Here is a 16,132-nt window from a genome sequence, read left to right on the forward strand (position 1 = left end):
AACCACTCCGTCATCCACATCATCGCTTTCCTGGTGCTGTGACACGTCGCAATGCTAAGCAGTATTTTCAGAACGAGCCAATGACTACAAAGGAGACACATAGAAAGTAAAACACAAATGGCTCTTACTATTTGTAGTATAGTGAATGTTCATATTTTTTATTTGTTTTATAAGGAAGAGAGTACAAAAGGCTGGGGGCAGAGAATCACAGGAGAGAGAAAGATGGTGCTACCTCTGCACAGGACAATTCTCAGCTGCGCATGGGGGCGGCGGCTTGCCAACAGGCCGGGTGACGTGGTCAGCAGTCACCCTTCCCGGGAACCTGGGGCTGCCTCTGCTTGCCAGTGACTCCACGGCCTTCTCCATTTCCCAAGCCTCTCCAAGTTCCTAACCTGATTCCCATTCTCTGACCACCTCGGGGTGAGTTTTCTTACCTGAGACTGCGTCTTATGGGTTCTTCCTAGCTCTGAACTCATTTTCATCACCGAGTACGCTAACACCCATCTTTGAGTTCAGGGAATTCTTGAAAGTCTTTCTGCGCTGCCCATAAATCTTTCCACCTCCCAAGTTCACCTGCCAGTCCCCTCCCTCTTGGAACTCCGAGCCAGCCCTGGAGTTGGGGGCAGGAGTGGCTCTGGTGGGGGGGGGTGGAGAGCAGGTGCATGTCCCCTCAGGCTGAAAGCACGCTCTTGGTGAGGACCCTGAGGATCACTCAACCAGACCTCGCTAGAGAGCACCTACTGAACTCCTTCTCGAGCCCCGCCCTGCACTTCCTCCAAGGTCACCATGCTGAACTTGAAACTCATTGCACAGGAAAAGCAGTCCCAAGGCTCTTGGGGGAGGCTGAGGACCAACATGCATGCATACTGCGTACGTGTGCGTGTGTGTGTGTGTGTGTGTGTGTGTACACACGTGTGCGCTAGGCAAACTACTCTCCATCACTTGTCAGGGTCAGTCAGGAATGGGTTGAAAGTGAGCAATATGGTTTCATTGTGGATTTGATTAGATGGCTATTAGGTCAGTAAGGCCCAGGCGGCTGGCCACGCAGCTGCCGGTTCAGGGGGAAGGAAAGAGAGCAGCCAGGGAGCTGTAGGCGTCGCAGCTGGAGTTAATGTATGGAAACGCTCAGAACCAGTGGCCCCTTTCCTTCGCCCAGCTGTGGAAGCTGGCAAAGCTAAACGTTTTCGAATTCGCAGTCGTAAGTGGTCATCCGGCACATGATGAACTTCCACTGGCGGTCCCTGGGGAAGGAGAGTGAGAAACGGACGTCAGCGAGGCTCCTGTCAGAGGAAAATTCCCCGCGAGGGAAGCCGGGACCGGGACAGAAGGGCCCCGATCTCGCTGTGTTCCCAGAAGATTCCTCTGTGGCGTCTGCAGAGAACTGAAGAGCTTTAACAAGGCTGAGGCGTCACCTAAAATCATGCTCGGTGCACAGGCGCCTGGCGTGGCTGGTGGTCAGCTCCCTGCGCTGACCCCAAGCATGTCCAGGGTGTAGGAGTCAGCGGCTGTTTGAAAGCCAAGTGCTTATTTAATGTGGTCGTTTCATTGTAGAAAGCCGTTTAGAAGGCCACCCCTGTCCTCCCCGGCTCTGCATGGCGGAGCCGTTACCCTGTACCTGTCTCTAGGGTATTTACACATTTCTCTCCCAAAAGCTTTCTTATAGAGAAATAAAGTGAGGGGAAACATCTTTAGAATTGCTTAAAGTAAAAAAAGCAGCTCTCTGGCACACCGGAAATGGAATTATCATTTGTTTAAGAGGTGGGATGGGATATATGTCTGCTCCTGGGTGCTCACTTAAGCTGCGCACACAATTCTCCAGCACACGTCTTTGAGAAGCTGGGCAAGACAGTTTTATTAATATTTGCTCCTAGAATTGGCAACGGAGGGTGTGGCTTCTTCAAGATGTTTAGCAAACTATGCTATGCTTGTTTACTAAATAAATGTATTTGTTACGGCCAATTTATTTATCACAATATCAGGGAACAAAGACAAACAAGAACCTATGGCCAGGAATTTTTTTAAATTTTTTCTCTTTATAATATTAGAGTTTGAACTCAGAGCCTTGAATTTGCTAAGCAAGTACTGTACCATTTAAGCCACGACCTCAGCCTGTTTTGCTTTGGTTACTTTTCAAATAAATAAAAAGTTCTTGCATTTATGTCCCCACTGGCCAGGATTTCCCTCCTCCTCTTTATGTTTCCTGTGGTGCTGGGGTGCCAGGTACAATGCTCAGCTCTTGGTTGGTTGAGATAGAGTTCGGCAAACTTGTTTGCCCCTGATAGTCTCAAATCATACATTCCGTCTAATTTTAGCCTCTAAATCTTAGCCTTCTGGGAAGCTAAGATTACAGGTACGAGCCACCAAATCTTTTATTTGTACAGCTCTTTTCAGAGGCCATTAATTAATATTGAGAAAAATTTACAAGCAATCCTAAGAGGACTGAGATATCTGGTTATCCTCTAAGACAGCTGTTTCCAACTAGGGACATATGTGCTATCCTAGATCTCTCTCTCTCTCTCTCTCTCTCTCTCTCTCTCTCTCTCTCTCAATTTATCTACTATCTATCTATCCATCTATGAATGACAAGGTCTATAAAGTCCAAACAGTTTTGATTGCCACAATTGGGAGTAGGGTGCTAGAGGTAACCTAATGTGGAGGTTAACCATCTAGAATCACAGGATAATATCGAACAATGAAGAAGTATCAGGCTCCAGCTGTCAAATCCGTGTAGGCTGAGGGGGTCTATGTCAGGGGAATCCTGGAGAGGTGAGGAGGAGGGCCCTTGCACTGACAGCATTTTCCCCGTCTTGGGAACTTCACTATCTTCAGAAGAATGGAGAAAACCCACATGGGGAGTCTGTACGCTATGAAAATGAGCGACAGCAGCAACGTGGGCATGCTCATTTTCCTTGGTGGGGGGACTCGTTTCCTGGCGGGGGGATCTCTCAGTCTCCATGGTTCTGTTATCCAAATAACTGAAAATTCCCAGTCCAACAGGAGTTGGGCATTTTAATTAACTAAATCTATTTAATTAACTAAATCTATTTCTTTTGTAATATTTTTGGATGAAATTCTTTCTTCATTGTTTCCTATCCTTTAAACCAAGAAACACAAAAACGAGTTTCCTTTTGGACCTGGGGACAGTATTGATTACCTTGTTATACTGCTACTAAGTTTTGCACTCCAGGGAATACTTCCCTGAGAACTAAGACACACTTCCATATTCTCTGAGTTCCCAGAGCTTTGCTTTTTCTTCATTTTCTTCAGTATTTTTGTTGTGCATGTCCTACCATTCAGTTATTTCTTCTCAAAGATGAAATGAATTTTAGTGTAACTGATATTCTCATTCTAAATGGTTGTTTCTGAGAAATAGGTAACAGTTAAAACTTCATGTAAAGCAAAAATACACAATGTGGGAAAACTCAGGGGGTTCTCCTATAGGTAAACATGGAATTTTTGCTTATGGAGTCTGATAATAAACAAACAAATAAATCTTTTCCATAGGAAATTGCATGCCATATTCAATAAGTTAAACAAAAGGCAACTTCATTTGGAAACATAATAGACAAACCACACTCAAATTTATCCTAACCTCATTATCTAATGACTTATTGGAAGCTTTATTCAGTTTGCAAAATACATATTGGTAACTTTCCAGGAATTCACTTTTGCATAATGTGATTATCACCTAACTAAAAGTGGTCAAAGCGACTTTTACTTTCTGACATTTATTCACACCTGTTTGTAAGTTAATAGAGGGGCTGGCTGGAGACCAGCTGTGTGTAAGGACTATATTTACAGGAATTCTGTTCTTGCTTTCTTCTTATTGTTCTAATGTATTTAAAAGAGAGTTACAAGGATGATTATGAGAAAAGGAATAAAAAAACAGTGCCCTATGCTTTTTTAAAAAAATCCATTTTTAAATGAAAATTTTATCTGTATCAATGAATGACCCATGAGCCTTCTGTTTCTACATGTGGCTAGTAGGTACTATGGTATGAATGCTAATATTCCTTAAAATTATTTGTTGGAACCCAGCATCCAATGTAATGGTTGCGGGGCGGGGGGGACTTTTGGGGGTGCTTGAGTTATAGGGGCTCACCCTCATGAGCGGATGGATGATGACGTGTACTGACGTTCACTCCACCAAGACCTAGAACCCAGTGGGTGTCTGAAGGAGAGAGCCCGCACCGGACGTCACATTTGCTGTGATCCTGAGCTCGGATTTTCCAGCTTCCAGCTCTGGGAGCAATGACTTCTCATTGCTGGAAAATCCGTCAGTGCTGTGTAGCAGCAGCGTGAAAGGCCCAGGTGGGTGGGCTTTAGGTGTGTCTTTCCTCCCATTTCCTCTTCTCCTCTCTCTCTTTCCTACAGCCTGAAGGGGTGACCCCGTGGAGCCCGGGGCTACAGAGGGTCTGGTCTGACAGTGTCTGCTTCTCTCGCCATTTCGCTCTCTCTTTTGGACAAGTACTCTTTGACACTGACTGTCGGGAGATCCTGAAACACTAAGTCCAGGGCTGGGCCCGGAGTCCACGCTCGATTCCGGGGAGGAGCTGGCTGCCTTGTCAGGTGCACTCCTGCGGGCGCTGCCCCTCTGGGTGCCTGATGCCGTCCAGCCAGTCCTTTGGTAAATCCTTTGTGAAATAGGAAACTAAAACAAGGGGAACCCCCAGGCAAGGATTTAGGCACACAGGATCCCCGTCTTCTGTAAACTGATACCCGTTGGAAAAGGTCATCCTGCTCACCTTTCCACGGCAGAGAAAGTGGTGGTGGCACCTCTCATGTAGTAATCATAGTCATAGGAAATCATGTCCATGTCCTCCCCATAGTGGCCCGGGTACTCGGTTGTCAGCCTGTGCGGAGGGAACAAAAGGTTACAGGAGAAGCCAATAAACACAATGTACCCCTGGAGCTAACACAAGTCATGCATGAAAAAGAGATTAAGTCTGAGAACATCTTGGGTGATCTAAACTGCCTCCATCCCTGGCTGGAAAAAGGTAGTGCTCTTCTCCTGTTCACCTTTCTCTTCCTGACCACGAAGCTGTATGCTGGGAGGCACGCAGCTAACTCTGCAGGCTTTGAAGCACTATTGAATAATATTCATATGAACTCCAACTCCAGTCAACTCACCTAAGACAATGTTTTCAAACTATGGATTATGACTCACTATTAGATCATAAAATCAGTGAAATTGGAGAAATAAAATAAAAATGGAAACACATTGAGATGAGTCATTGAATGCAATAAAGATAGATTCATGTGTATGGAATTTTTCAAAGATATGTATGTATTTATATGATACAAATATTCTGTGGTAGTTTGTATATTTCTTATTATAACTAATAATCAAAAAGTATTAGAACTATGTAACTAAAATGTAGGCTTTAACAAAGGGAGAAATTTTGTCTGTCTACAACGTTTTTCAAGCGGCTAAAGTACACAGTGAACATTTGTTAATAAATAAATGGCTTTGAGAGAACCAATCTGTTTTCTGATCTATAAAAGAATGAAAGTGGCTGGGTGCTGGTGGCTCACGCCTGTAAACCCAGCTCCTCAGGAGGCTGAGATCTGAGGATTGTGGTAGGAAAGGTAGAAAAGTCCGTGAGACTCATCTTCAATAAGCTACTCAGAAAAAGCCAGAAGGAGTGCTGTGGCTCAGGTGGTAGACAGCACTAGTCTTGAGCAGAAGCAGCTTGAGAACAGCACCAGGCCCTGAGTTCAAGCCTTAAAGAGAAACAATCATCATATAGAAATCTTACTGCTACTAATAAAAATATATATAATAGTATGTGGCAGTTACAGGGTTATGAGAAGCTATTTTGTTTCATCGTTGTCATCTTCTTCCTCTTTTTTCCTCCTCCCCTTTTTCCCCTCCTTCTCTTCTTCCTTCCTCTCCTCTTCTTCCCCCTTCTTATTCCTTCCAAGATTGAGTCAATATTGGATCTCCTAGTATGTGATTCTCTAGAGGACTCATTGTGGTTCCTTCTAGAATAAATCTAAAATCTCCTAGTTCTCATGAAGGTTTTGACTCTGAGGGTCTTCCCAAATGCTGCTTGTCAAACAGCTGAGTAGCAAGTTTCAATGATTTCATTGGAATTTAGGTTTGCCATAGTGTATCAATGAAAGAAAGCTCTTCCCTTCTGCAGATCAATGATCTTTCTCTTAAGATTATAAAGATTATCATGAAAGTTGGAAAAAACTTGCTTTATAACTGGAAGGGGTCCCATGGAAGGGGTCCAACGAAGGTCTCGCTGCTTAGGTTCAGCAAAATTAATGGTTAGCCCAAAAGGATGAAGAATTAGCCAGCACTCTAAACACTATTCCCTTTCATAACCGTTCTTTCCCTTTATTTGTCCTTGTTTTGCCATTCGTCTTAGGACATAGTGATACTGTTAGTGCAAGTCAGAACACAGAGTAGATTGCATATTTTTGCTTGATGTGATCATGAAGGGAAAAGAAAAAGCCATCGTGTTTCTAAAGGGATCCGGAAGCAGCACTACTGATTTGCAATGGAAACATAAGGTAAATAGCTCATAAATGGACATAAGAAGGCCTTAATCAGTCCCTTTGGTTTGTGATCTCTAAGGAGTCTAATAAAGACTATACTAAAGTTGACCCAAAGAAAGGGGGGATTGTTGAAAACGAGTAGTGTAAATAGGGTCTGGGGCATTTCAGAGAACATAGTATCTTTTCTAGAATATTATGGAAGCACTCTTTGGATACAATATATAAAAATGATTTTTCAAACTAGACATCAGTGGCTCATACCTAATTCTTAGCTATAATCAAGAAGCTGATATCTGAGGACTACAGTTCAAAACCAGCCTGGGCATAAAAGTCTGTGAGACTTTTCTTACCTACAGTTAACCACTAAAAAGCCAGAAATGGAGCTCTGAATCAAGTAGTAGAGCACTAGCCTTGAGTGGAAAAGGTAAGCTAGACGATGACCCTGACTTCAAGACCCGGTACTGGCACAAAAAATATTTTTCCAACATTTGTATTTCTGCCAAGGTAGTATCTCTATTTGGCAATAACAAATTAGGTTAAATCCAACTGCCAAATCCATTTGAAAATAATTGGGCTACATTCTTATCTTCTTAAGTTTTTCTTGACCACTCAGATCTGCTTTCAGTGAAAAATGAGAAAGTGAAAAGAAGTTTCAGATTCCAAGGGTGGAAAACATCATCCAATGTTTTCTAGCTAAGATTCCCTGTCTCTTCGTGTTTGGTAAAGAACAGGCAGGAGCTTCCTGTCAGCTCAACAGTTTTTCTTGAAGCCTTTTGCAGAGCAGATCTCGCTGTCCAGTTAGATTCTAGAATATCCTGAAGAAGGTGATATGTGCTCCTTGGTATGTTTCCATCTCTGTCCCAGCCAGGTTTAGGATTTTCTTTAGCTTCTTTCTTTGCTATTTTTTATTTTGTGGTGGTTGTTGATTCATTGTCATCATAAACCATGAGATCAAGTATAGACTATTTTACCCGGATCCCTGAGTTAAAATGGACATTGATGGAGGTCATGTGTACTTTGTGAAATGAAAAACACAGAGAAATAGACTCAATCATTAGCAGGAAGACAGATGTCCCAAACATTATCCACAGCAAAAACCTTGGTTTCAACATGAGCCAGGATTGTTACATTTTTGAATTTAGTTCTTCATATCATCTTCTACACATATGCATGTGCTTCTACGTATGTATACACAAGCATACTCTCTCTCTCTCTCTCTCTCTCTCTCTCACACACACACACACACACACATACAATCCTAATAAATGCAAGTCCTAGTAATAGGTACTCAGAGAGAACAATGAGTTTAAACTTTCAGATCTAGATATACAAAGAAATAGAACGATCAGGGTTCATCTGCTGCGATCTTAGCCACCCTGAGGGGGAGTGGGGGAAGAATTCACCAGCTCCAGCTTTCTGGTGAATTACTAGGTCAGGTCAGGCAGATTTTCGGCAAAGCCACTTCCTACTGGGCATTGCCACCATTTCTGGACCAATTAAAACAAACAAGCCTTTGGTTTGGCAAGAGAAAGATGAAGGCAGGTCAGAAAGGACCTTTTTTCGGATGATTGAAATGAGTTCATTTTTAAAGCACTTAAGAAGCACTGTAAGGAGTCTTACCTGCTTTCAAAAACCTACTTTATTGTGTGTGTGTGTGTGTGTGTGTGCGTGCACACACACACATGTGTGCATGTATGTGTTTATGTCCATGTTCACTGTCAGATGGATGTCTATTGTCTATGAGGGTGTAATTTTTTTCATGTTTTCTTAGCAAGAATCAGTTGCACAAGCTTTCACTTTAACCTGCTCATGTAATGCTTGCAAACGACTTGACTGGAATCAGCACTTTTGTCATTTTCCCTCCTCCCTTTTACCTTCTCAAACCAGTCTCAGCAAGCTTCACTGGTCTATTTTCATGCAAGTACATAAAGTATTTTGGCTATATTTGCCTAGTAGGGGATAATGTTTCATTTCCCCATACTTTTCTCACTGTCTTCTGGAAAGAAGAGAAACAATTGCTCCACAGCTAAGAGGGCACTTATTAACATAAGACAACTTCTTGTGTTGGACAGGGTTGAACAAGCTGGAAAAAAAATTACATCTAATTTTAGCTATGAACTAAAAAAAAACCCAGTTTGAATTGAAGGTACTTTTTCAGGTTGCTGTAAAGCTCTCCCACCTAAGCTTCTTTATTTATAATTTTATAGTGTTATTATAAAGGTGCTACGCAGAGGAGTTACAGTTACACCCGTCAGGTAATGACTACATTTCTTTTGGGGCAATGTCACCCCTTCCCTTGTCCTCTCCCAGTTTTTCCCTCCTGTCCCCACCCACAAGTCATATAGTTCATTTTCTACATTGTATCTAATGAGGACCACTGCTGCATTTGTTCACCCTTTGTCCCTCTGTTTCTGGGCCCCCAATACACTCCCAAAGAGAGATATATGAACAAACAAGACAGAAAGAAGAAAACAAAAACAGCAATGAAGAAAGAAACCTCTTGTGTCCATTTCCTGCAGTTGATTTTGATAACTATTATTTTATCTAATCATGGGCATACAGGCCTTTGCCTCGTGTTCCTCCCCTAACAGTGCCATCTAAGAGGGTTAGGGTGCCCAAACTACCAACAGACCCAGGCTCCCTCAGTGGTCATTTGCTGACCAATACAAAGTCATAGACTGCTGAGTTCTGAGAAGTGCCATGACTTAGAACAGAACACAGAGCTGAAGTTGGGTATTTGCTATCACACCCACTTTGAGGAGTGGAAGAGAAATACAATTTGTTTCTAGAAGAAAGTGCATTTTATGCAGCAAAATTCCAGTTGTGAGTTCAACATATAGTGACTGAACCAAAGATTGTGTGAAAAACCACCTGTACTAGACCCCATTGATTTACTAAGGGATTGGACCAAAAGTCAAGCCACAGCATTGAGCTCCATTCATTGGTAGCATGCAGAGACTTGGGGCAAATGGCTCATTCCACATCACCCTGGGAATATTCACATCTCCCACCAGTGAGCCCGTGAAACAGGGCAGACTCCTGGCCCTGTTTAGGGTTTAACAAACCAGAATGATGGAACGGAGGAGGCCTTTTTGAAATAAGATAAAATTGGTGGGTGGAGAAATAGCTACAGAACATGAGTGCAAATGTAGAGGGAAGAGAGGGAGTGGGTGAGGGAAGGAGGGAGCAATAGAGAGGGTTAATCTGATCCAACTATAATGGATGCATGTGTGTGAAGCCACAGTGAGACTCCCTGAACAATTAAAATATCTCCAAAATGAAGGCCAGGAGTGTAGAGAACAGGTGTGTTGGGCATGGGAAGAGACTGAAGCAGGGTTAATATGGTTGAAGTACATAGAACAATGTAACCTATGGAAGTTGTTTTAAAAAGAGGGTGAGGAGAGAGAGGTGAAGGACAGAGGGGTGAAGGTGACCAGGACACATGATAGGTGTATATGGAAATATCTCAGCAAAACCCCTTTGCACAACTAATATATACTAGAGAGAGAGAGAGAGAAGTGCATATATGGAAAAAGGAATATATGGAAATACCTCAACAAAACCCCTTTGCACTATATATATATGTATATATATATATATATATACATATATATATATTACAGAGAGAAAAGAATGTGTGTATGGAAAAAGTTATGTATGGAAATATTGCAACAAAATCCCTCTGCACCTGTTTTCCAAGATACTTTTTAGAATTCAGTCATTCTCATAGGACATAAAGCCCAAATGTTGTGGATACAAGGAAACTAGTGGACACAAAGAAACAATGGATACCAAGAAGCAAGCATTCTGGCTTCCCCCAGGGATGTGGATGGCCAGAATTTCTGCAGTCGCCCAAATGCCTTTCTCTGCATAGACAGCCTGAGCCCTGCAACACGAGACAGAATGTCAAGTGTTCACATCTGGCATTTGGAGAGTTCAAATTTCGACCCGTTCAGATATGTATCGCGACACGAGGAGCACAGTTGAGGAATCCCTGTGGCTTCCATGAGGGAGGATGGTCCTTAAACACCTTTCAAGTTGCTCTCCTGGAACTGAACTCCCGCACTCTGTCCAGGCCGGGGACGGCAGCAGCAACTTTTGTTGGAGCTCATGCGGCCTTTCATGCACTGTACGGCATCAAGACAACTGTACGCTAGCACTCCTCCTGGGGCCACTGCACCTCCAACCTCTTCCCTCCAGCGTCAGCAGCTACTGTCTCTTCTGTTTTTACCATTCGATGCCCATGGCTGTACCTCACCTAGACTGAGAGGGGATTTTGGTACTATGCCAACCATGTGAAGCTCGAGAGACACGCAATGGTATCATAATGTCTATCTGTGAAGAAGCCATGCACTAACCCGTGAGCACTGGGTAAACGTTACTAAACACATTTTATTAGCATCGTTCTCACTATTAGGAACTCAACCTAAATCTATGTATTGTACCTACTTTGTATTTTATGCCCATTCAGTAACTGATGAAACGAATGGAGGAAAGAACCAGTGGCTCTCGGCTGGAGTCAAGAGCAGTAGAAAGCAGTAAGTGGTCGTCATGTAGCCGAGAGGGACTGGCTTTGAGTTCTCTGCTACTCCGACAATCGGCCGCCTGCCTCTCCGAGGTTTGAGCAGAGGCAGAGAGGTGTTCCTGCTGCACGAAGCCAGCAAATGCACGCCTCCGTGGCCAACACGGGTCAGTAATTGCACCAGCCACTCCAGCTGATGAAAGGCAAGGGAGATTTCGCGCATGCCCAGAGGGGCTGTTTGTTGTCTGCCACAAGGAGAGTTCAGCTCTGGCCAGGCAAGGCGGTGGTGTCAGCTCTGGCCAGGCAAGGCGGTGGTGTCAGCTCTGGCCAGGCAAGGCGGTGGTGTCAGCTCTGGCCAGGCAAGGCGGTGGTGTCAGTTGTCACAGAGGATCTAAACCCTCTCAGGTGTAACAACCAGCCCCACTTTCTCCAAACACAGACAACTCCAGCTCTCTAATAACAGCTCCCTGCTTCCCAGAGAATCTGTCCTTCTCAGCCCCCTGGCAATTGTGCTGCGGGAGGTCGTCAGAGGTGACAGACCCCTCATTAGAAGGAGGTGTGAGCTCTTCCTCCATCTCCCATTCCCTACTACAGGAACGGTCGTGCGAAATCTACCTCATCTGGTACTAAAATCTGGACCAAGAGGTCAGGAGCTCGATGATTAGGTGCTGTGGACTTGGAGAGAACAGACAAACGGCGTTGCTTCGCTGATTTTGCTTTTGTTAACCACAGCAATCCAGGAATTAAGGAAAAACACTCTCCTGTTTAGGATTGAATGGAGGGGGGGCTCTCAGGGAGAGGAGGCAGATACTGGAGAAAGAAAAGCCCGAGTCAGAGAATCTTACAGATGAAAAACAATGCGGAGACCACCTACACTGATGTTGTCAAATGTGTTATCCAGTGAACCTCGGAGAGACCATGGGCGTAGACAACAGCCGTGGCGTGCACAACGAAGTCGCTTAATTCAAAGGCTTCTGTTCCTGGGACACGCGGAGTTCACCTGGCCAGGGTCAGGACGGTGGGGACCGTGGAACAGCGGCGCTGGGAGGAGGGGAATGGACACCATCTCCAAAGGCCTGTGGCAGCTTCAGCGACATGTGTTTGTGGTTTACAGACCGCTGGACTGAGAATTGGACTTCTTCTCTACAAATAACTATGCATACAATGTGCATAGCCCTTCTACCCAATGGGAAGCATTAGTAAGAGCATGTCCACATCTGCCAGGAATTCACTTTCTTGCCAGAGTTCAACAAGAAACCGCCCAGCCTGAAAGGAGCCAGCACCTTGGATCCCACCAAACAAACAAATCTCATACTCCTGTGGGAGTTGGTGGATGACTTTTTGTTTTTTCCCAGCCTAGTGTGATGATTTTTCTGAATCCTTAAATGCTCACAAGCCTAGACGTGCTGGACATTCTCTTAGCTCCTTCGGAACGGCGTTGGACCCCATGCTGTGGAATCTCTTTCAATGCGGGAGGAGAGAAGTGGTCCCCACCCCTGTGTGTCTCTTCTGGGGAAGAGACTTTACTTGCCTCTGCAGGGCCATTCAAAAATTCAAATAAAATAATGTCCACAAGGTCCTTACCAACGATAAAAAAGGACCATTTCAATGTCGGGTTCCATTATTATGACTGTTCCTAGAGGTCCACGGGCTGCCGTTATTTGTCTGACACATTTATAAAGGGTCTATTTTGTGCCAGGCAATATGCTGAGACTTTGGGAGAAATAAGATCTAATTTATGCCCTAGGGGTTTCGTTCCATTGAGAAAGGTATGACGTCATGACTCAAGGCAATTTAAAGATGCCACTGAAGTGTCTAGACACCCGTGGGACGGTGAGTCACACACTGCGCACCACGGCGCTTTGTCTGCACACATTCTGCTACTTCTCCAAGGTTTCCTTTGAAAAAAGTTCCATTTCCCTCAGCCACTGTGGTCTCCCTCAGTTCGTTCACCATGCTGTTAGAAACAGAGCCGGCCAAGCTGAGGAATACTTTGGATGGATCTGCTTCCAAGTTGACTTTCTGTGTTTGTTCTGAGGAATTTTCTTCTCTTCCCTCATCCCATGTTTATGTCCAAGAAGAAGCCTTATGTCTGGATGTGTGTGTGTGTGTGTATGTGTGTGTGTGTGTGTATGTGTGTGTGTATGTGTGTGTGTATGTGTGTGTGTATGTGTGTGTGTGTATGTGTGTGTGTGTGTATGTGTGTGTGTGTATGTGTGTGTGTATGTGTGTGTGTGTGTGTGTGTGTGTGTGTAGGAAGAGGAGGAGGGGAGGGGGTGAAGAGAGGAGAGGTAGAGGATTGGGAATAGGGAAAAGAAGGTCACTGCAGATTGAGGTTTAGAGTAAAATGTCAACTCAAGAAAGGCTGTGTATTGGGTTTGGGAAGCGTTCACTTTGTCCCTACGTACATCTGTCAGATCATGACAGCGGTTGCATCATCATGGGTCATCTACTCCTGAGAGACACTCGAGAGAGCACCGTTGACATTCATGGCAGGAAGGAAATGGAGCATTTGTGAGGAAGTACTCGTCTGCAGCCCTCCACGTGGTAGCCACCGGAGTCCGGAGTATCATCAGAACAATATACACACGCACACACACACACACACACACGCACACACACACACACACACACACACACACACACACACACCCCTGGCTTTTGTAGACTTCAGCCCCCAAGTATACAGGAAAAGCTTGAAGTCACAACGCTCGGTGTTGGCACAGACCACAGCAATCCATCAGAATCATCAATGGTTTCGATGGCTCCTCTTCTTCTCACCCCACCTCCATCCATCCTTCCCTGCTGTCGGTCAGCTTCCCTGTCTGTCTGATGGCCCAGGGCCTTGAGCGCTCCCTGTTGCTTTGTTGCTCTGTTTGTGCAGGGCCCAGCCAGCCGAGACCAGCCAGGCCTCACGCAGCCCCTCCCACTCGCTTTGGCAGAGCCCCTGGCTGCTGTGCGCTGTGTGTCTGTCACAGCTCTCTCCTCTGCTGGGGGACAAGGAGCCAGGGGGACACCAGGAGGTCAGCACAGCTGCTCGAATTCTTCTCTTCCGTGAGAGAAGAATTCAGGCAGGAAGTGGAACACACTAAAGGTATAATGTATCCTAATGGATAAATTATTTTAGAGGTGAAATTGGTCATCCCAGAGAGGCTGAGAACCGCCCACATTTCCACGCCAGCCCACGCTTTCCTCGAGGTTATAAGGTCTTAGAGCATCACGCCCTGCCCCAAGAGCAGCCTACTTTGACACGAAAGCTGGACATGAATTACTCAAGAATTACTCTGCACACACTACTACCCATGACCACGCGGGGAAAACCCAGCGTGTGGAGGCAGAGGGTGGGAATTTGATAGTACGACAGAATCATAATGACATGGTAATGTTCAACAACAACAGCTCTTGATCGAAGGAGCCCACGGTCATCTGACTAGATGGACCAGAACTTGTTTTTCGTTTGGCACCAGTGCAGGAGGATATAGGGCAACATTCCAAAGCAAGGATTCTGGTCCTCGGCCTTCTCCTCATCAGTTCCCGTCGGGTCTCTTCCCTGTCAGTAAGAGCTGGAAGCAGCCCTGAGAGAGAGAGCTCAGGGCTCTCAGCACAAGTGCCTTCAACCGGGGATTCTCCAGTTAGGTTCCCTTTGCCCCCACAATCACTTCCGTCTAACTGTAACTTGTTACGCACAGCACTGACGCCCCAGTGGACAGCTTCCTGTTCCTCTGTGTATCACACTCCAGACACAAGCTCTGCCTCCCCTGAGGTGACCAGGCCCTGGCTGCTGATCTTGGGCAGAGTCTGCTCTTGAAAGGCCTGTTGTTAGTCGGTGAAGAGGCTCATTCCTCCCATACCTGGACATTAAAAAGGAGTGTTTTAAAACCAGCTAGCTCTGTGTGCTCGTAGCCGGCCACAATACCAGTTGTGTACTATCTCATTTAATCCTCTCAATACAAACATGGCGTAGGATGAAGTCCCTCGTCTTTCCTTCAACAAAGGTTGTTGATATAGTTTAAAGGGCTTTGTCCTACATTAGTATAAAGATCTCTGCTTGTGCAGAGCTTACATTACAGGGCAGAGGTGGGAAGGAGAGAGTAGAGGTAAGGAAACTGTATTGGGGGGGAGATCTCACCTTGAATTGCCTGTCTGTCAGAATCATTCACGTGCACATCCATTGCATTAGGAGTCAGTTCCGGTGTGGGGCAGGTTCTGGGCCTCAGGGATGGGGGGGCAGGGGCAGCCCGCCCCGAGGCTGCTCATCCTCATGCCTTTCTTCCGGAAGGTCCCTTTCCCTGTGTGACTCTACCTTGCTGTGATCCTTTGGAGGCTAATCAAGGGAAAGACTTGCTAGTGTATTCAGTGCATCAACAGATTGAGGGCTAGGTTGTTGCTAGATATTCCAGAGAATCTATTTACATTTTATCTGGTTTCAAATAACTTACAACCAAGGGAAGCTGGTTTCACTGTGGGAAGTGTGATTTTCTAGAAGATAAGGAAGAGGAGGCTGAGGAAGGCCAATTCCTCACGCCGTTGAAGACTGGCTCCTACCTACTTGCTCTCTGCCCTGTGGAATCTGCATCCTCTTCGAGAATCGTTCCGGATGTTTCATCTTTTACAGGGTCGAGGCATTGTGGGGCTCACACCACGAATGGCTGTTAAGGAGTTTAACGATTCCTGATATCCCCAGAAAACTTTTACGTAAACATCCTTAAGTGAATATCCACCCCTCACACACACGCACCTTAAAGTCAGGATCTAGAGTTTACATCTGATTTTTAACTATTTTAGAGACTCAGAGAACGCAGTCATGATTTTAAAGGCTGCACGGAGGCTTCTTGGAGAACTAATGTGCCTGCGTAGGGGCGGAGCAGCCACTGTGGGCAAGAGAGGCGGAGAGAGGAGGACACTGCAAAGAGAAGCCTGGAACAGAGCGCAGTGCCCAGTCCAGCACGCCCCTCACCCGCCACGGAGCGCAGCGCCCAGTCCAGCACGCCCCTCACCCGCCACGGAGCGCAGCGCCCACTCCAGCACGCCCCTCGCCCGCCACGGAGCGCAGCGCCCACTCCAGCACGCCCCTCACCCGCCACGCAGCGCAGCGCCCACTCC

General features: G+C 45.6%; 1 protein-coding gene across 1 annotated transcript in view; it reads right to left on the reverse strand.

The window, feature by feature from the left end:
• Positions 1-307: 307 nt before the first annotated feature.
• Dpt (dermatopontin) overlaps positions 308-16,132 on the reverse strand; it is a 27,377-nt gene continuing 11,552 nt past the window's right edge. The window contains exons 3-4 of the mRNA XM_013015609.1: positions 4,746-4,853; positions 308-1,241 (exon numbers count right to left, since the gene is read on the reverse strand). Coding sequence (XP_012871063.1) covers positions 1,175-1,241; positions 4,746-4,853 — 175 coding nt within the window. The 3' untranslated portion in view covers positions 308-1,174. The remainder of the gene's footprint in view (positions 1,242-4,745; positions 4,854-16,132) is intronic.

The sequence above is a fragment of the Dipodomys ordii genome, unplaced genomic scaffold (genome assembly GCF_000151885.1).
Source record: "Dipodomys ordii isolate 6190 unplaced genomic scaffold, Dord_2.0 Scaffold27, whole genome shotgun sequence".
Taxonomy (NCBI): domain Eukaryota; kingdom Metazoa; phylum Chordata; class Mammalia; order Rodentia; family Heteromyidae; genus Dipodomys; species Dipodomys ordii.